Source organism: Pristiophorus japonicus, chromosome 1 (genome assembly GCF_044704955.1).
Source record: "Pristiophorus japonicus isolate sPriJap1 chromosome 1, sPriJap1.hap1, whole genome shotgun sequence".
NCBI classification, from domain to species: Eukaryota; Metazoa; Chordata; class Chondrichthyes; family Pristiophoridae; genus Pristiophorus; species Pristiophorus japonicus.
This window is the reverse complement of record NC_091977.1, coordinates 351341918-351363987: the sequence shown is the minus strand read 5'-3', so window position 1 is coordinate 351363987 and position 22070 is coordinate 351341918. Positions and strand designations below refer to the sequence as shown.

Genomic DNA, 22070 nt, shown 5'->3' with positions numbered 1-22070 from the left:
ATGATCCTGTATTTGTATTAAATTATGGACAAGGTCCCAAGTGGCTTCCTGGCACTGTCGTGGCCAAAGAGGGGAGCAGGGTGTTTCGGGTCAAATTTTTAAATGGACTCATTCACCGAAACACGTGGACCAAATCAAACTCAGATTCACGGACTATCCTGAGCAACCCACCTTGGACCCTACCTTTTTTGATCCTCCAACATACACACCAGAGGCAACCGGCACCATAGTTGACTACGAAGCAGAACCCATCATCCACAGCAGCCCTGCAAAGCCCAACACACCAGGCAGCCCAGCAAGGCCAGCTGCACAGCAGCCCAGTGAGGGCCCAACAAATGATTCAACAACACCAGCTTTCACACCGAGACGATCAACCAAGGCAAGAAGGACCCCAGATTGACTCACATTGTAAATAGTTACACTATTGACTTTGGGCAGGAGTGTTGTTATATATGTATACTTGTATTTACTCTGTACAGCCACCAGAGGGCTCATCCCCTGGAGTCCCAAGGGATCCCATAATCCCTTGGGAGCACAGGTATTTATGGAGGTTTCACAGTTTGGAGAGGCACTCTGGAGACCTGCAATAAAAGACTAAGGTCACACTTTACTTTGAGCTCACGGTGTTCAGACCGACTCTTTCTCCATACACAACGCAAATATGTTCAGCTGAGTGGGAATGAGAATGGCTGAAAGCAGGAACATCATGGTTGATAGGTTCCCATTCCATGACAAAAGGCGCCCATCAGAGCGACATTAAGTAAAGTGGCCGGGGTTTCAGGCCATCGAAAGAAAAAGGAAAGCTATTTGACCACAGACTCGTCGGAGCCACACATTGAAGTACAGACCAGTTGAGAAAAGAACAGGCACAGACTTGAGTTTGCTTTTCAGTTAGACAGCCTCAGGGGAAAGGACAGTTGGATTTTTGGTGCAAAGAAGATGCATGTTTGCAAGTATAAGAGAGGCAGTTTGGGCTGCCATCTCTCTCCCCTCTCCTACGCCTGCTTGCAATACACAAGGACTGAGCACTCTGTCTGGGACGGAAAGAAGAAACACCAGGGAGCCTTGCTACTTCGACTGGGAAGCTGACCTTGAGACTGGACTTGAAGACCCAGGAGATACGCCTCAACAGGGAGAAGCAGCGAGTAAGCCAGAGGGGTAATTGGTAAGTATTTATCCCAGCCCATGCACCTTTAAGACCACTGCATAGTGTGAAAGGGTGTTGTGTGTCCCAACCAAGCCTTAGGGGTTTTAGTGGGGAGGTTTTTGCAAGGATCATAAGCGTACTCACATTCTGTTGGACAGATCCAGTGGTGCAATTTTGAATCCGAGCAGGGGTGTTTTAGACATGGGTACTTCGCATTAGGGGCCTGTTTAGACAGACCAGACTGTATGTTGTACTGCGTTTGTTTGTATTACACTACCGGGTTCTGTTTTTACTGGGTGCAGGTGTGTTTTAACTTGAATAAAAGCATTGTGACGGTGGAGACCGAAAAGATCTGTTTATGATTGTATATTACTGTTCACAACAATAATTCCGGTGTCTAGAACTATGTGTAAGAGGGATGATTCGAAACCACCAGGGGCAAAACCACTTACAATGGTGCCTAATGAAGGCATTATCTTCCGAAAAGAAATTTTACAGAGAATTACAGGCCGCACAAAAGATGTGCAATTATATCGCACATTTCATGACCTCAGGACATCCCAAAGCGCATCACTGCCAATGAAGTATTTTTGAAGTATAGTCACTGTTGTTAGGTAGGAAATGCTACAACTAATTTGCACACAGAAATGCAAGGAGCAATGTGAGCAGATAATTTTTTTTCAGTGATGTTGGTTGAAGGATAAATATTGGCCTGGACATCAGGGAGAACTGCCCAGCTCTTCTTTGAATAGTGCCAAGTGATCTTTTATGGCCATCTGAGAGGGCAGACTCGGCTCGGTTTAACGTCTTATCTGAAAGACGATACTGAAACTAGGGACTCTAGGGGAAATCAAGGGATATGGATGTAACGTATGCACCGGTGAGCATGCTCACAGGCTTGTGGAGCTGTTGCATTGTGAGTGGCTTACCAGTCATGTGATGTTCACAAGATTCAATAAAACCCCAGTTAATTGAGTTCAGGTTCTCCACGAGGAGGTGTGTAGTTGTGATCCTGGTGGATGAACTGGTAGTGTTCAGTTTTATTGTTAAACCTTTGCTAATAAACCAACTGGTTATTTACAGCAAATCTGTAGCTATGAATTCTTAAGCAAAGAACCCATGAAGCAAATACACTGCAATGGAGATTGGGCAGGAAAGTGGAGTTGAGATCAAAGATCAGCCATGATGTGAAAGAATGGTAGAGTAGGCTACAGGGGCTGCATGGCCTAATCCTGCTACTAATTCTTATGTTCTTATGACAGTGCAGAAGTCTCTCAGTACTGTACTGGAGTTTCAGTCTAGATTATGTGCTCAAGTTTCTGGAGTGGGAGTTGAACCCAAAACCTTCTGACTCAAAGGTAAGAGTCACTGAGCCATGGCTAATACTACAGCATATGTATTACTGGGTCTAATGGATTGAAGTGTAAAAAATCTTGCTAAGTGATGTTAAAAAAGCAAAGTGACTACTTTTGTGCAGTTAGCATTATCTGTGAATAATGTTAATTAGAACAATCTCAGCTGGTCATAAACAGGTCTGCCAGCTCCAGCATTTTTATGTGCTTCCCCTCCAATGACCGATTAACTATTTTAGGATTAACAACACTCGTGTGTGAAAGCAAACTTGGCTGTGATTTGCAATCTCCTTGGATTGGCAACGTAGGATAATTGGCACTCCAAGCTATATGTAGCAGTCTTCCTCATTCTTAATCTTAGCACTTCCTTTCAAAATTAAACACCTTTTTCCACAAAAATGAACCAGATTGCGGAGACTACTTTGAGCTCCAGATAAATTGCCTACCTTTGCTTGGTGATGAGTTGCCCTTCTCACCTGTAGAGGTCATTTCTCTTGTTTCCTCATACTGTCAACAATAATCCGGAAAGCCTCATTAGTGAAGCAAGCTTTCTATTCACTATTCCTACTGGTGTCCAATTCTACAGCTGGACAGACTCTGCAGTCGACTGCTTCTTAAATGATTCCAGGGTTTCCACCTCCAGTACTCTACCTGGAAGTCCAGTCAACGCCCTCACTCTTTGCATTAAGAATTTCCTGATATCCATCCCAAATCTGCTTTACACTAATTTGAACCTCCATACTCTTGTCCTATTAACATGATTGATGGCTAAAGTTGTGTTCCAGATCTACCTTTTCATTATTATTTACTATCATATATGCCTGTCTAAGATCATCTCAGGTGCCTTCTTTGATGGCTGAAAAACAATGGGTAAATTTTCATCTTCACTATCTGGGCAGTAATCTGGTAAAGCGGATCGCCTGTTCATAGAATCATAGAAATTTACAGCACGGAAGGAAGCCATTTCGGCCCATCGTGTCTGCGCCGGCCGACCAAGAGCTATCCAGCCTAATCCCACTTTCCAGTTCTTGGTCCATAGCCCTGTAGGTTGCGGCACTTTAAGTGCACATCCAAGTATTTTTTAAATATTGCGTTTCTGGGGTTTCTGCCTCTACCACCCTTTCAGGCAGTGAGTTCTTGACCCCCACCACCCTCTGGGTGAAGAAATTTCCCCTCATATCTCTTCGAAACCTCCCCCCAATTACTTTAAATCTATGCCCCCTGGTTGTTGACCCCTCTGCCAAGGGAAACAGGTCCTTCCTATCCACTCTATCCAGGCCCCTCATAATGTTAATGCGCCTCAATATGGTCTCCCACCAGTCTCCTCTGTTCCAAAGAAAACAGACCCAGCATCTCCAATCTTTCCTCATAACCAAAATTCTCCAGTCCAGGCAACATTCTTGTAAATCTCCTCTGCACCCTTTCCAGTGCAATCACATCTTTCCTGTAATGTGGTGACCAGAACTGCACACAGTACTCCAGCTGTGGCCTAACCAGTGTTTTACACAGTTCAAGCATAACCTCCTTGCTCTCGTATTCCCTGCCTCGACTAATAAAGGCAAGTATTCCATATGCCTTCTTAACTACATTATCTACCTGGCTGCTACCTTCAGGGATCTGTGGATCTGCACCGTTATACATTCCATTACTTTCAGTCGAATGAAATCAGGCAGGTTCTATAATGTGTGGTGATCCATTCTACCGATTACAGCCCAGGTGGTGAAGACAAAAATGTACTTCCAAGTTTCTTCAGTCTTTCTTGCTGACTCAGACCTTCACACACTAGTGAACAGTCTCGTGGCCCTTCTCTACACTGCCTCCAGGGCTTGAATGTCTCCTTTGTGCCTCAGTGATCAAAAACTGGACTTGGTCCTTAGTGTGGTTTAACGAGAGCACTGCATGGTTTGAGCATGGCTTCCTCTGGCAAATGCAGGTCCAACAATCGGGGCTATGTTGTTCGCCTATGTTCACCACTACAAATATCTGTGTGGAGGGAGGGGGGCAGTGGGGGTGTAGCCATGACCTGCTACCTCTGTATAGTTCAGAAATCGATTTGCCTTCTTGGCTGTTACTCTACAATAAGTAGACATGTTGGTCGATAAATTGGACCATGCAATGCCGCCGACTAAACCCCCAATATGATGAATAGGATAAACGTGCACATTTTGAGACGAAAGTGCACAGCCCGCTGTATTGGTACAGGAAACAAAATTGACGTCCAGGGCCCATGCCTGAAACATATGCAAATAAGGGGCTGATGGCCTGTTTGAGGTTCCCATTACAAGATTGATTTGTCCTGAGGCAGCTAGCGTCAGCACCAGCTGCACCCAGTAAAACCAGACCTTGGAACCGCCTGCTACCAAAAAGGCAAAGTTTTTGAAACTTGCTGACCTCAATGTGGAGCCAGGAAAAGGAGTGTTCAACTCCACATTTAAAGAACTGGATTGCTGCTTCCCTGAGCCCTGTATTTTTTTTTTACCTGGGGGATGCTGTGACGCGAGCAGAGGCCCAATTTTAGTTTCCTCTTTGCTGGCTAGTTGTTCATGCCTCGATGGCTCCATTGAAATGAGGCCTGATGCCCAATAGCGGGAGTGTCTGGTGCCTCACCATTCAGGTACAGGGAATGTGCCCTGCTGCCGCCCCCCCACACTCTCCCCAAAGGTGAGCATGCCCGAATTTCTAGGCTGTTGAACATTGAGTTGATTTAAACCCCAGATCTCTCAACTTCACTATGCACGAAGTCCGTGTATTGCCCATGATGTTTCTTCCCGGATGCAATACTTTACAATTGTCTGTATTAAATGTTGTCCACGACTGTTATGCCTGCTTACATATTTTATCTGACTCATCTTGCAGTTCCCAAACTCCCTCCTCTCATTCAGGAGATCTCACCTTGAATGGATCCGTGCTCAGTCCTTCTTCATGGAACTCACCATCTGAGATCATGAGGATCACCTTGGCTTCCTCTCATGCCAAACACTATTTACCTCCTTTACAAGTTGTAATTCTGTATAATACTCAAGTCTAGATACAAGAGTACATAAGATCATGAGAACGTAAGAATTAGGAGCAGGAGTAGGCCATACGGCCCTTCGTGCCTGCTCCGCCATTCAGTAAGATCATGGCTGATCTTTGACCTCAACTCCAATTTCCCAACCGATCCCCATATCGCTTGATTCCCTTGGAGTCCAAAAATCTATCAATCTCAGTCTTGAATATTCTCAATGACTCGGCACTCACAGACCTCTGGGGATGAGAATTCAAAAGATTCACAACCCTCTGAGTGAAAACATTTCTCCTCATCTCATTCTTAAATGGCCAACACCTTATCTTGAGACTGTGATCCTGATTCTAGTCTCCCCAGCCAGGGAAAACAACCTCTCAGCATCTACCCTGTCAATCCTCCTCAGACTCTTATATGTTTGAATGAGATCACCTCTCATTCTTCTAAACTCCAGAGAATATAGACCTAATCTACTCATTCTCTCCTCATAGGAGAACCCCCTCATCCCAGGAATCAATCTAGTGAACCTTCCTTGCATGCCTCTAAGACAAGTATATCCTTCCTCAGATAAGGAGAACAAAACTGTGCACAGTACCCCAGGTGTAGTCTCACCAAGGCCTTGCACAATTGAAGTAAGGCTTCCTTACTCTTGCATTGCTCCCTTATCTGAGGAGGCTCTTCTAGGACAGTGTTGTCCAATAGAAATTGCTAACTAATCACAGGTTTGGCTACAGTGCCACGGTTTTAGCCACATGCATTAATTTTAGTAGAAAATGCCTTACTCACACAATACAGGCAAATGTATTTCACGTTTGTATATTTACTTAGCAAACATCTACCACCATTCAGGAATCAAGGAAGTGAAGCATTCACAACAATCCAAAAACACTTACACGATCTGCTTTTTACTTTACCATTTTATCAGCAGATCCACAAAAAGGTTAAAGTTCACATATATACGCTGTGCAAATAGGATTATCGAGATGTACTAATCAGAAATACAGCTATCCCCATTTGGAATATCAATTAACCAAATATGGCCAGCGACTAATTTATTGGATAACACTGTTCTAGCACCTCACTTCTACCCAGGCTGTAATAGGAACATAGGAACAGGAGGCAGCTATTCTGCCCCTCAAGCCTGTTGTGCCATTCAATCACAACATGGCTGATCTGCACCTCAACTCCATTTACCTCTCTCAGCTCCAGATTCCCTGATGCCATTACCTAACAAAAATCTATCAATCTCAGTTTAGAAAATTTCAATTAACCCAGAAATTGACCCTTGCCTTTTGGGGCAAGAGAATTTCAGACTTGCTATTTCTATTGAGATCACATGGAGATCTATTGAGATAGAATGTATTCCTTCATTCTTATTTACTAATCAGACTTGCAATTATTCACATCTGCATTTCCAATTAGCCACATGTGGTATTGGATAACACTGCCCTAGGGCCATTTTCATAATCCATGAGTGGACAATAAGTACTTGGTTTCCAGGTCTGCTCCTCCCCCCTCAGTAAGGCAACCATTTACCACCATGGAAAGTTCTGAAACTCCTCTCTCATTCAGGCACTGACACTATCCAATCAACAGCAGCTGAGCTGGAGAGACCCTGTGCCAGGGTCAGTAACTTGTTTAGTTTCTCTGTTACAAAACTAATGTAAATAGAATCATTTCTGCAAAGATCTTGCGCGATGATATTCTGTGCTAATACGGACTGTTGCAATGGGACTCAAACAGAAATGTGGCAATTCATCAAAGACATTAATACTGAAGTGTTTAGTTTAGAAAATACCAGGTTGGTATAAACCAATTACACGTGTTAACAAAGGAAGTTCATTCTCTGTTCTCCAGTGTTCCATCATATATCAACTTGATTGATTTCAAAAATGAGACAGAAAAGACATTTACAAAAAACATGTATTAAGTTTATTCAGCATGTGAAACATCCTTCATTTAATACAATCTGATTTAGACATTTGGTTCATATATTAAAAAGTTGTTGATTTATGCAAACATTATTCCACTGGTGTGGTTGCTGAATTTCATCGAATGAACTAAATCTGCAGTGTAAGTGGACAAAATCTGCAGTATAAATGGATTCAATCGGTGTAAATTATCTAAAACTGCAGTGTAAATGGATAAAATCTGCAGTCTAAATGGACAAAATTTTCAGTGTAAATGGATTCAATCTGCAGTGTAAGTGGATTCAATCTGCAGTGTAAGTGGACAAAATCTGCAGTGTAAATTGATTAAATCTGCAGTGGAAGTGATTATGCTGAAAAGCTGCCATTCGAATTATTTAAACAAGAATTTGCTGTGAAACTGTTACTATTATCCTATCATCATTGTTTTACAAAATAGGGAGAATGTTTAAATCTACTGAACTGCAGGAGATTTGCATCGTATAAAAAGCCATTAAACAAACGGAAGGGCCAGCTTTTGATAGGGTGGGCTACCAGCGGGAAAGCCCTGCCTGCCAGCCATGTGATATCCAGAAAACAAGGATAGGAGAATCAGTGGGGACTTCTGGATACCCGCTGCTTGCTTGCACCTTGGCAAAATTGGCCCTGTACAGTACTGATGGGCAGAAGCAATAAATACAAATTTGTTATTGTTGAATAATACTGCTCTCAGAAACATTCAAGAAAGATGTTAAAAGGTCCCAGTTAATGTAGAAACAGCACTGTTAAATGCACCTACATGCGCATTAAGATACTTTAATATGCTACCATTATGCAGAGTTTAGTAGTAAGAATGCATAGATTTACATTGTGCATTATGTTCAAAAAATGTTTGCACACTGCATTGTTTAAACATAGTGATGACAGATTTCACAAAAAAAACGTAGTTTTCTTTTGTTGCAGAGTTTGGGGAAAAAAGGATCCTTCATTACGGAGGCTGGATTCAAAGACGAGCATTCCCAGTGAAAGTAATTGCAGTGCATTCCCAATGGGCGGAAAATCCTGATTACCTAATAGACACAGCTGGCGGACAAGGCTCGGCAGCAGAAGGGGGCATTCGGATAGTTTACTCCATCTTACCAACTTGGGTTTCTTTTTATATGCACAAGTTGAGTCAATAGCACTTATAAATACAGTCATCTTAACAGCAGTCCCATTTCAATTTACTTTTCACTAGCACCAAAGCATCAACAAGTGTGATTGAGGAACTGCATGAGAGCAGTTCTTTAGAACAATTAAGGTTTGCTTTTTTAAAAAAATGGCCCATGCAGATTTTTGAGGTATGTCATCTTTGGCTTCCATTTCTGCTAACTTTCTGCAAATTGACAATCTCGTCAGAAAGTGATATTTACATTGTCCCCACATTAACATATTTATAGAATGTAACAGTGTGCCACCCTTTACTGATTTTGTGATGAGATTGTAGACTCGGTATAATTCCAAACCTTTCACGTGCAGTCGAAGGCTGTTATTTTCTCCTCCTGTCATCATGGAAGTAGCTGTTCTCAATGCAAAGAACAATAAAGTTATTTGCGCAGTTATACGTGCGCTGATCCAAGAGCTTTGCACTCGTAAGTGGCGACGCGTTGCCGGTGAGGGTCATGTCTGTTTTCCGCCATGCCGCGCAGTAGTTTGTCATGACTCGGCCTCCGCTTTCACTGGACCCGTGCCATATTATTTTGTGCGGCCTTGAAAATAAAAATAAAATTGCAGCAGAATTTTAGTTCACGGGAAGAAGTGATGCATAACACAAACATGCCAATTTTGGATGAGATGTTAAACCCAGGCCTTGTCTTCCCTCTCAGGTGGACAAAAAAGATCCCATGGTACTATTTTGAAGAAGAGCTGGGGATTCTCCCTAGTGTTCTGGCCAATATTTATCCTTCAACCAACATCACTAAAAACAGATTAACTGGCCATTGATCGCATTGCGGTTTGTGGGACCTTGCTGTGCGCAAATTGGTTCCTGCGTTTCCTACATCACAACAGTGACTACACTTCAAGAAAAGTATTTAATGGCTGGAATGTGCTTTGATATATCCTGAGGTCATGAAAGGCACCGTATAAATGTCAGTCCTTTCTTTCTTGCGCGTGGAGAGAATTCTGCGGAATTTTTCTTGAGTCACGAGCAGAGACTTACCAGGAAGAATCCTTCATGACGTTTCTACCATCAAATGAATAAATAGGAATGTCTATGTTGAAAGTAGCATGGCTTTTAAAGATGGACTCCCAACTGTCAAAAAGCACTTCCCCCTGTCAGAAAAAACAAGACTTATTAACCCGAGTTAGGTTTCTACGTTCTTAAATAGATATGTTCCTCGAGGTGGAAATTAAAATTCATCTACTTCAATTGACAAAGCAGGTGGTGTTGTCTTTTAATCAAACACTTTAAGTAATGAACAAATTAATTATAATATCATGCCCGCCTGCTCCCGATCCTTTGCTGTCTGGAAGAGATGGCACATCTATTCTCTGAACTACCATTGCAACCCTGTAACATAGAAACATAGAAACATAGAAAATAGGTGCAGGAGTAGGCCATTCGGCCCTTCGAGCCTGCACCACCATTCAATAAGATCATGGCTGATCATTCACCTCAGTACCCCTTTCCTGCTTTCTCTCCATATCCCTTGATCCCTTGATCCCTTTAGCCGTAAGGGCCATATCTAACTCCCTCTTGAATATATCCAATGAACTGGCATCAACAACTCTCTGTGGCAGGGAATTCCACAGGTTAACAACTCTCTGAGTGAAGAAGTTTCTCCTCATCTCAGTCTTAAATGGCCTACCCCGTATCCTAAGGCTGTGTCTCCTGGTTCTGGACTTCCCCAACATCAGGAACATTCTTCCCGCATCTAACCTGTCCAGTCCCGTCAGAATCTTATACGTTTCTATGAGATCCCCTCTCATCCTTCTAAACTCCAGTGTATAAAGTCCCAGTCGATCCAGTCTCTCCTCATATGTCAGTCCAGTCATCCCTGGAATCAGTCTGGTGAACCTTCGCTGCACTCCCTCAATAGCAAGAACATCCTTCCTCAGATTAGGAGACCAAAAAGGAGGCCTCACCAAGGCCCTGTACAATTGCAGTAAGACCTCCCTGCTCCTATACTCAAATCCCCTAGTATGAAGGCCAACATGCCATTTGCCTTCTTCACCACCTGCTGTACCTGCATGCCTACTTTCAATGACTGATGAACCATGACACCCAGGTCCCGTTGCACCTCCCCTTTTCCTAATCTGCCACCATTCAGATAATATTCTGCCTTTGTGTTTTTTCCACCAAAGTGGATAACCTCACATTTATCCACATTATACTGCATCTGCCATGCATTTGCCCACTCACCTAACCTGTCCAAATCACCCTGCAGCCTCTTAGCATCCTCCTCACAGCTCACACCGCCACCCAGTTTTGTGTCATCTGCAAACTTGGAGATATATTACACTCAATTCCTTCATCCAAATGATTAATGTATATTGTAAAGAGCTGGTGTCCCAGCACTGAGCCCTGCGGCACTCCACTAGTCACTGCCTGCCATTCCGAAAAGGACCTGTTTATCCCGACTCTCTGCTTCCTGTCTGCCAACCAATTCTCTATCCACGCCAGTACATTACCCCCAATACCATGTGTTTTGATTTTGCACACCAATCTCTTATGTGGGACCTTGTCAAAGGCCTTTTGAAAGTCCAAATACACCACATCCACTGGTTCTCCACTCTACTAGTTACATCCTCTAAAAATTCCAGAAGATTTGTCAAGCATGATTTCCCTTTCATAAATCCATCCTGTCACTGCTTTCCAAATGCGCTGCTATTTCATCTTTAATAATTGCTTCCACTTGGGATCACCTCACTCACCAGACAGACTCTTATTTCTCCCAGTTTTCTTCCTTCTTATCATGAAGCTATAACTCACCTGAGGTACTCTGCATTCATTAACTTGTGCACAATAAGACTCCAATATCTATCTATAGATATGCTATTATTAAAAATCTTGTGCAGGTTGCACGCTGACCTTACTTCCAGTTGTAACAAATTTTGGTCATACATTCGTGACATTTCCCATTATAATTTGTTATGTCAACATTTCTCATTTAATTTTACTATGTCAACTCTCACAGTAAGGTTGCAGGATCTGACCACTGAGTGAGCTTTTGGAAGTGTTTTTCTGACTGTTGCCAGGTTATATATGAGTCTTGGCAAGGTATTTTACCATGGGGAGCATCACAGACAAGGCCAATCCTGTCTTTGTTCGACAGCCACACACCATTTGCTGAGAGGAATTACTAGACAGCAACTGGCAGTGGGGATTCTGACTAATTTTCTCCTCCCTAACTCAGGGGAAATGAGGCCAATTGTAGCATCCAACTGTTGCTCTGGTTAACATTAGCTAGCTCAATAAAGACCAGGAATCAAACCTGGGAGCTTTGTGCTATACAACTCCTTTAGCATATGATGCATTTGAAGAAGCACTTCCAATGCTCATATGGAGTAAATAACTGAGAGTTCAATATCCAGTCGAGGCAGAAACCCTCACCACATTTAAAAAGTACTTAGATATGCACTTGAAGTGCCGTAACCCACAAGGCTACAAACCAAGAGCTGGAAAGTGGGATTAGGTTGGATAGCTCTTTGTCGGTCGGCACAGACACGGTGGGTCGAATGGCCTCCTTCTGTGCTGTAAATTTCTATGATTCAGGAATTTCTATGATTCAGGAATGCGAATGAACTATCGTTTATCATGTCCAAACAGTACACGAGAGCACTGATTAAAGTAAACAGAGTTGTCATGTATTTTGATCATTTCTTTTTTCTTGGAAAGCATTTAAGAAAGACTTATGTTTAAGTGTTGTGTTTTACAGCAAAATTAATTTGTACAGGTTTTTAAATTTTTTTTAACTATGTCCCCAGTAATAGGCAGAGCTGGGGTTTTAATCAGAGCTGTCCCCAGTAACAGGCAGAGCTGGGGTTTTAATCAGAGCTGTCCCCAGTAACAGGCAGAGCTGGGGTTTTAATCAGAGCTGTCCCCAGTAACAGGCAGAGCTGGGGTTTTAATCAGAGCTGTCCCCAGTAACAGGCAGAGCTGGGGTTTTAATCAGAGCTGTCCCCAGTAACAGGCAGAGCTGGGGTTTTAATCAGAGCTGTCCCCAGTAACAGGCAGAGCTGGGGTTTTAATCAGAGCTGTCCCCAGTAACAGGCAGAGCTGGGGTTTTAATCAGAGCTGTCCCCAGTAACAGGCAGAGCTGTCCCCTTAATCAGAGCTGTCCCCAGTAACAGGCAGAGCTGGGGTTTTAATCAGAGCTGTCCCCAGTAACAGGCAGAGCTGGGGTTTTAATCAGAGCTGTCCCCAGTAACAGGCAGAGCTGGGGTTTTAATCAGAGCTGTCCCCAGTAACAGGCAGAGCTGGGGTTTTAATCAGAGCTGTCCCCAGTAACAGGCAGAGCTGGGGTTTTAATCAGAGCTGTCCCCAGTAACAGGCAGAGCTGGGGTTTTAATCAGAGCTGTCCCCAGTAACAGGCAGAGCTGGGGTTTTAATCAGAGCTGTCCCCAGTAACAGGCAGAGCTGGGGTTTTAATCAGAGCTGTCCCCTTAATCAGAGCTGTCCCCAGTAACAGGCAGAGCTGGGGTTTTAATCAGAGCTGTCCCCAGTAACAGGCAGAGCTGGGGTTTTAATCAGAGCTGTCCCCAGTAACAGGCAGAGCTGGGGTTTTAATCAGAGCTGTCCCCAGTAACAGGCAGAGCTGTCCCCTTAATCAGAGCTGTCCCCAGTAACAGGCAGAGCTGGGGTTTTAATCAGAGCTGTCCCCAGTAACAGGCAGAGCTGGGGTTTTAATCAGAGCTGTCCCCAGTAACAGGCAGAGCTGGGGTTTTAATCAGAGCTGTCCCCAGTAACAAGCAGAGCTGGGGTTTTAATCAGAGCTGTCCCCAGTAACAGATAAAGCTGGGGTTTCCTTTATTGTCTGGGGTCCATTACAGCTCACTTAGATATTGGCCGGATTAGCTAGAATCTCTGGAATTAACACCGAAATTTGCAATCATGATTATTGAGCAATGCACAAAGCAAGCAATGGCCCTCTGAGCAGTCAGGAATATGTGACCGAACAGACAACTGTGTCACAAAACATCATCACATTTAACCTATCCCTGGAACGCTTGGAAAGTATTTGGATGCTTTCTGTGACTGGTGCTAACATGCCCCATGGTATTTAAATATAATTGAAGCAAGAAAAGTCTGAAGGATAAATTGTGCGCTCCTAGCTACTATCTCTGATCCATGTCCCCTTCGAGTGCAGTTCCATATTGGATGTGCAGGTTTTACCCTTTTTATTTTACATAATACTATGATGTTCATTTACAGTAAACTTAGATATGATTTATCTCAAAGTATTCTGATGTCCTAATTCACTCACCATGCAACTAAAAGGGAAATATATATCTGGTTTAATTAAATAACCATCCATTTATCTGAACTCTAATCCCTTGTTTATACACAGGGAGCCGTTGAATGCTTCTCAAAGATGAATGCAAATCCTCACCTCTGCCAAAAAGCACTTAATCTCTGTGTGCTGACTGATAGTCAGTTTAGCTTTTTCTAATTGGTAATTTGAGTTGGGAGTACTGCGCTTTAAACTGCCTTAATAATATAGAAACATAGAAACATATAAAATAGGTGCAGGAGTAGGCCATTCGGCCCTTCTAGCCTGCACCGCCATTCAATGAGTTCATGGCTGAACATGCAACTTCAGTACCCCATTCCTGCTTTCTCACCATACCCCTTGATTCCCCTAGTAGTAAGGACTCCATCTAACTCCTTTTTGAATATATTTAGTGAATTGGCCTCAACAACTTTCTGTGGTAGAGAATTCCACAGGTTCACCACTCTCTGGGTGAAGAAATTCCTCCTCATCTCGGTCCTAAATGGCTTCCCCCTTATCCTTAGACTGTGTACCCTGGTTCTGGACTTCCCCAACATTGGGAACATTCTTCCTGCATCTAACCTGTCTAACCCCGTCAGAATTTTAAACGTTTCTATGAGGTCCCCTCTCATTCTTCTGAACGCCAGTGAATACAAGCCCAGTTGATCCAGTCTTTCTTGATAGGTCAGTCCCGCCATCCCGGGAATCAGTCTGGTGAACCTTCGCTGCACTCCCTCAATAGCAAGAATGTCCTTCCTCAGGTTAGGAGACCAAAACTATACACAATACTCCAGGTGTGGCCTCACCAAGGCCCTGTACAACTGTAGCAACATCTCCCTGCCCCTGTACTCAAATCCCCTCGCTATGAAGGCCAACATGCCATTTGCTTTCTTAACCGCCTGCTGTACCTGCATGCCAATCTTCAATGACTGATGTACCATGACACCCAGGTCTCGTTGCACCTCCCCTTTTCCTAATCTGTCACCATTCAGATAATAGTCTGTCTCTCTGTTTTTACCAAAGTGGATAACCTCACATTTATCCACATTATACTTCATCTGCCATGCATTTCCCCACTCACCTAACCTATCCAAGTCGCTCTGCAGCCTCATAGCATCCTCCTCGCAGCTCACACTGTCACCCAACTGAGTGTCATCTGCAAATTTGGAGATACTACATTTAATCCCCTCGTCTAAATCATTAATATACAGTGTAAACAGCTGGGGCCCCAGCACAGAACCTTGCGGTACCCCACTAGTCACTGCCTGCCATTCTGAAAAGTACCCATTTACTCCTACTTTTTGCTTCCTGTCTGACAACCAGTTCTCAATCCATGTCATCACACTACTCCCAATCCCATGTGCTTTAACTTTGCACATTAATCTCTTGTGTGGGACCTTGTCGAAAGCCTTCTGAAAGTCCAAATATACCACATCAACTGGTTCTCCCTTGTCCACTCTACTGGAAACATCCTCAAAAAATTCCAGAAGATTTGTCAAGCATGATTTCCCTTTCACAAATCCATGCTGACTTGGACCTATCATATCACCTCTTTCCAAATGCACTGCTATGACATCCTTAATAATTGATTCCATCATTTTACCCACTACCGATGTCAGGCTGACCGGTCTATAATTCCCTGTTATCTCTCTCCCTCCTTTTTTTAAAAGTGGGGTTACATTGGCTACCCTCCACTCCATAGGAACTGATCCAGAGTCAATGGAATGTTGGAAAATGACTGTCAATGCATCCACTATTTCCAAGGCCACCTCCTTAAGTACTCTGGGATGCAGTCCATCAGGCCCTGGGGATTTATCGGCCTTCAATCCCATCAATTTCCCCAACACAATTTCCCGACTAATAAGGATTTCCCTCAGTTCCTCCTCCTTACTAGACCCTCCGACCCCTTTTATATCCGGAAGGTTGTTTGTGTCCTCCTCAGTGAATACCGAACCAAAGTACTTGTTCAATTGGTCCGCCATTTCTTTGTTCCCCGTTATGACTTCCCCTGATTCTGACTGCAGGGGACCTATGTTTGTCTTTACTAACCTTTTTCTCTTTACATATCTATAGAAACTTTTGCAATCCGTCTTAATGTTCCCTGCAAGCTTCTTCTCGTACTCCATTTTCCCTGCCCTAATCAAACCCTTTGTCCTCCTCTGTTGAGTTCTAAATTTCTCCCAGTCCCCGGGTTCGCTGCTATTTCTGGCCAATTTGTATGCCACTTCCTTGGCTTTAATACTATCCCTGATTTCCCTAGATAGCCACGGTTGAGCCACCTTCCCTTTTTTATTTTTACGCCAGACAGGGATGTACAATTGTTGTAATTCATCCATGCGGTCTCTAAATGTCTGCCATTGCCCATCCACAGTCAACCCCTTCAGTATCATTCGCCAATCTATCCTAGCCAATTCACGCCTCATACCTTCAAAGTTACCCTTCTTTAAGTTCTGGACCATGGTCTCTGAATTAACTGTTTCATTCTCCATCCTAATGCAGAATTCCACCATATTATGGTCACTCTTCCCCAAGGGGCCTCGCACAACGAGATTGCTAATTAATCCTCTCTCATTACACAACACCCAGTCTAAGATGGCCTCCCCCCTAGTTGGTTCCTCGACATATTGGTCTCCAGGAAATCCTCCCCCACCGTATTGCTTCCAGTTTGGTTAACCCAATCTATGTGCATATTAAAGTCACCCATTATAACTGCTGCACCTTTATTGCACGCACCCCTAATTTCATGTTTGATGCCCTCCCCAACATCACTACTACTGTTTAGAGGTCTGTACACAACTCCCACTAACGTTTTTTGCCCTTTGGTATTCTGCAGTTCTACCCATATAAATTCCACATCATCCAAGCTAATGTCCTTCCGAACTATTGCCTTAATTTCCTCCTTAACCAGCAATGCTACCCCACCTCCTTTTCCTTTTATTCTTTCTTTCCTGAATGTTGAATACCCCTGGATGTTGAGTTCCCAGCCCTGATCATCCTGGAGCCACGTCACCGTAATCCCAATCACATCATATTTGTTAACATCTATTTGCACAGTTAATTCATCCACCTTATTGTGGATACTCCTTGCATTAAGACACAAAGCCTTCAGGCTTGTTTTTTTAACACCCTTTGTCCTTTTAGAATTTTGCTGTACAGTGGCCCTTTTTGTTCTTTGCCTTGGGTTTCTCTGCCCTCCACTTTTCCTCATCTCCTTTCTGTCTTTTGCTTTTGCCTCCTTTTTGTTTCCCTCTGTCTCCCTGCATTGATTCCCATCCCCCTGCCATATTAGTTTAAATCCTCCCCAACAGCACTAGCAAACACTCCCCCTAGGACATTGGTTCCGGTCTTGCCCAGGTGCAGACCGTCCGGTTTGTACTGGTCCCACCTCCCCCAGAACCGGTTCCAATGCCCCAGGAATTTGAATCCCTCCCTGCTGCACCACTGCTCAAGCCACGTATTCATCTGCGCTATCCTGCGATTCCTACTCTGACTATCACGTGGCACTGGTAGCAATCCCGAGATTACTACTTTGTTCTATAAAAATTGATAAGAACATGAGGATATTAAGCAATAGGGAAAAGCTATTAATCTCATCTAGCTACCTCTTCTTCTCAGCCGTGGATCAGTGGGAGCAATCTCACAAGTTCCACTTCATAATCTAAGGTGACACACCAATGCAGTACTGAGGGAGTACCATGCTGTCGTTGGTGCCAGTTTACGGATAATGCCATGGCATGGCACTGTTTTGATGAAGAACGAAGGAGTTCTCCCTGATATCCTGGCCAACATTTATCCCTCAATCAACACTATTAACAGATGGTCTGGTCATTTATCTCATTGCTGTTTGTGGAACCTTGCTAGTTACAAATTGGCTGCTGTGTTTCCCTAAATTACAACAGTGACTACACTTCACAAGTACTTAATTGGCTGTAAAGCACTTTGGGATGTCCCAAGGCCATGAAAGGCACTATATAAATGCAAGTCTTTCTTTCTTAAAGGATTTTGGACCTACCTATCTACTAACCATATCTCCATCTTTAACGACTGAATCGGGATTTGTGTGCTATGCAGTCAGTTAGCTCCTGGTCTGGGGAGCTATTATTATTTTTGAAATAGTTCCATGTCACATTGAACTCCAATATTTGTGTTTTTTGGCCTAGCGTTGCACAATGTGAATCTGGTGGGAATGTTCACAGAATTTCACTATTAGAACAGAAGAAGAAAAAGAACATTTGGTTCCATGTTGTGGACCTGCTCAGAAACTGGACACCCTATCCTAACTTGCTCCCAAGCTCACGTCCACATATTTCCTACTATATCAATGGGTCCATTTCACTTTTTGAATTCTTCGAAACAACTCTACATTCAATGTGCAAATAGCAGCCTAAGTCAACAGCGTTCAAGTATAATGTTACTAAACGTTACTCTGAAACTGGCAGTGTCTTTAGCTTATCGTCCTTTCCCCAGTTCAACCCAAAGAATATCTCCATTGATGCTTCCTGTGAGAACAAATTTATGGGTAGATTTTACAATAATAAATGTTACTGCTGGTGGGTGTGACTCTAACCCATGAGTATGCATGTGTTATTTACCTGCTGTCTGCTTAAAAAATAAATCTCATCTCTGTCCTGGTTCTTTTGTCAATTTCCTTAAATCTGCATCCTCTGGTTACTGACGCTCCTGCCAGTGGAAATAGTTTCTCCTTATTTACTCAATCAAAATCCTTCATTACTCTGAACCCATCTCGTAAATCTACTCTTAAACTTGGCGAGCAATCCCAGCTTCTCTAGTCTCTCCACATATCATTCAAGAAAATCTTCTCTACACCCTCTCGAAGCTCTTGACATCCTTCCTAACGAGCCAAAGGACACAACGCTTAAAGAGATTTTAACGAAGTTGGAGCAGCACCATAACCCTAAACCATTAGAAATTGCTGAACGCTATCGTTTCGGGATTCGGAATCAAAAAGCTGATGAAAGTATCAGTGATTACATCGTAGCATTAAAAAAGCTATCGATGCACTGTAATTTTGGAAACTTTCAAAACCGAGCATTACAGGATCGTTTTGTTTGTGGGGTGAAAAATGATGCGATCAGAAGGAAGTTATTGGCGACGGATGACTTGACTTTTGAGATTGCTTGTCAGACAGCGAGGTCGATGAGCATGGCCGAACAATATTCCCGAGAATTAAATAATAATTAAGGTCGTCAGTCAACTGAGGTAAATCACTTGCAGGTTCAAAGTAAAAGACGGGGGGGTCCCAAAGTCTCAGAAACTGGAAATTCTAACAGAGCGTCGATGTTGTGCTATAGGTACCTGGGACAACACATTGCTTAAAGTTGTCCATACGTGAAGGCGGAGTGTTTCTTCTGCAGAAAGACTGGGCATCTTGCGAAGGCATGCCGACTGAAGGATAAACCAGCTTCCAAAGCTATGAGTCCAGCGTTCAAAGCTATGAGTAGAAATCCCAAGAGACGACATAGCATGGAAGAACTACAACAGGGCGAGGAGATGTTAGAGTTACACGTCATCAGGAGCATGAGGTTAACGGACAGCGATTCGGAAAGCATCAAAATCCACATAGATGTTGCGGGATTCAAGATACCAATGGAAATTGACATGGGTGCATCCGTGAGTGTAGTACTGGAATCACTATACCTCGACAAATTGCGTGATTTCCAACTGGAGAAATCCAAGATAGAGCTGTGAGGCTACCCGGGAGAGAAAATTCCTGTGGTAGGTCATATCACCGTACCGGTGAAATATAAAGATCAATTTCAGAACTTGCTTCTAATAGTAGTGAAAGGAGACAAGTCTGCCTTACGAGGAAGAAATTGGTTGAGCTCACTGAAGCTGGATTAGAATAAGATTTTCTGTGTGGAAGCGAGATTTTCATCAACGGATGAGGTTATCAAGAAGTATCCGAAGGTGTTCTGTGAAACGGGCAGTCCGATCCAAGACTTCAAGGCGAGTGTCAGGGTACAGAAGGACGCTAGATCAGTTTACTACAAGCCATGTTCCATACCATATGCACTCAAAGAGAAAGTTGAGCAAGAACTCAAAAGACTAGAGACTCAGAACATTATTTGTAAGATAGATCGATGTAATTGGGCTCCACCCATTGTTGTTGTACCTAAGTCTGATGGTAAGGTAAGATTGTGTGGTGATTATAAAGTAACCGTAAACCAGGTTCTCGAGGGTAATGTCCCCAATACATTGCCGAATATAGAAGATTTGTTCACAACACTGACAGGTGGTCAGATCTTCTCAAAACTGGATCTTATGAATGCCTACTTACAGTTTGAACTAGATGAGGAGTCCAAGTCATGTCTGACTATAAATACTCATCTATGCCTATATCAATTTAATAGGCTACTATTTGAAGTGTCTTCCGCCCCTGCCATATTCCAAGGGGTGATGAACCAGATTTTGCAAGGTATTGAAGGGGTAGTATGTTATTTGGATGACATGCTAATTTCAGCACCAAATAGGCAAATTCATAATAACATATTGAATGAAATCCTCAAACGGCTAGAGAAGCACAGAGTATGAGTGTCTGCTCATAAGTGTGAATTATTTAAAAACTCAGTGGAGTACTTAGGGTACAGAGTAGACAAAGATGGTTTACATCCAACCATGGAAAAATTGGATGCAATTAGAAATGCACCCACTCCCAGGAATGTCACTGAACTTTGTTCATTCTTGGGTCTTTTGAACTATTATGGGAAGTTCCTACCAAATTTGGCTACAGTATTCCATCCAGTGAATGAACTTTTGAAAAAACAGGTCCATTGGAAGTGGTCAAAAGAATACGATACAGCATTCAAGGAGTGTAAGAGCAAATTGGTAGAGAGCACCATGTTAGTTCACTATGACATATCTAAGGAGATTAAGCTAGCATGTGATGCCTCTCCGTATAGAGTTGGGGCAGTGATCTCTCATGTATCATGTAGTGGGGAGAAGAGACCAATTGCTTTTGCTTCACGCACTCTCAGTGCCAGTGAGAGGAATTATGCACAAATTGAAAGGAAAGCTTTGGCATTAATTTTTGGGGTCAAGAAGTTTCACAAATACTTGTATGGTGGTAAGTTTACCATCATTATGGACCATAAGCCCCTAACAGCAATCTTCCATCCAAAGTTCCCAGTTCCAACATTAGCTGCAGCCCGAATGCAGAGATGGGCTTTGATTTTGTCAGCATATACATATGATATTGAATACAGATGATCAGCTGATCACAGTAATGCTGATGCAATGTCTAGATTGCCTTCCCATCACAAGTTACACCCGATAGGGAAGGCGTGTTTTATGTTTCATACATTGATGAACTGCCAGTCACAGCTGAAGAGATTGGTAGAGCAACCAAACATGACCCAGTGATGTCAAAGTTGTATGAGTATATTGCAAATGGATGGCCAAACCAGGTAACAGATAAAGATACACATCCATTCTTCATTCTTAGGAATGAATTATCAGTCGATAAAGATTGTATCATGTGGAGTGCAAGAGTGGTTATACCAAATAAATTCAGGTCCAAATTATTAGGAGGCCTCCATGACCAGCACCTGGGAATGTGCTTGACCATTTGCACGCAATTATTTATGGTGGTTAGGTCTTGATAAAGATATAGAGTACATCGTGAATCAGTGTACGACATGTCAATCGGTAAGCAAGCAACCACCACCAGTATTATTACAGCCATGGAAATGGCCTCCCAGGGTGTGGCAAAGGCTACATATTGATTTTGCTGAGTTAGAAGGACAACAATTGTTCATTGTAATTGATAGCCATTCGAAGTGGGTTGAGTTGTTTCCAATGTGGAAAATAACAACAAGTAAAACATTGGACACTTTGCGAAAATTATTTACATCATTTGGCCTCGCTGAAGAGATTGTTTCGGATAATGGACCACAATTTCGTTCAGAAGAATTTGCACAATTCACGAGCAAAAATGGTGTGAAACATACCAAGGTTCCACCATACCATCTTGCTTCGAATGGTGCAGCAGAGTGCACTGTACAAATTGTAAAATGTGCCCTCATAAAACAAATGTTAGATCCAAATCCAAGGAAATGACTGTTGTCATTGGATCACAAATTGGCTAATTTTTTGATTACATATTGAAATACTCCTCATACAACTACTGGTAGAACACCAGCAGAGTTGTTTCTCAAACGACAGCCATGA

General features: G+C 43.0%; 1 protein-coding gene across 4 annotated transcripts in view; it reads right to left on the bottom strand.

Annotated features, from left to right (window-relative positions):
- Window positions 1-7438: 7438 nt before the first annotated feature.
- Window positions 7439-22070, bottom strand: part of LOC139273519 (collagen alpha-1(XV) chain-like) — a 539503-nt gene continuing 524871 nt past the window's right edge. For all 4 annotated transcript variants that reach the window (XM_070890449.1, XM_070890476.1, XM_070890459.1 and 1 more), the window contains 2 exons: window positions 9611-9723; window positions 7439-9158 (listed from right to left, as the gene is read on the bottom strand). In XM_070890449.1, coding sequence (XP_070746550.1) covers window positions 8939-9158; window positions 9611-9723 — 333 coding nt within the window. In that variant the 3' untranslated portion in view covers window positions 7439-8938. The remainder of the gene's footprint in view (window positions 9159-9610; window positions 9724-22070) is intronic.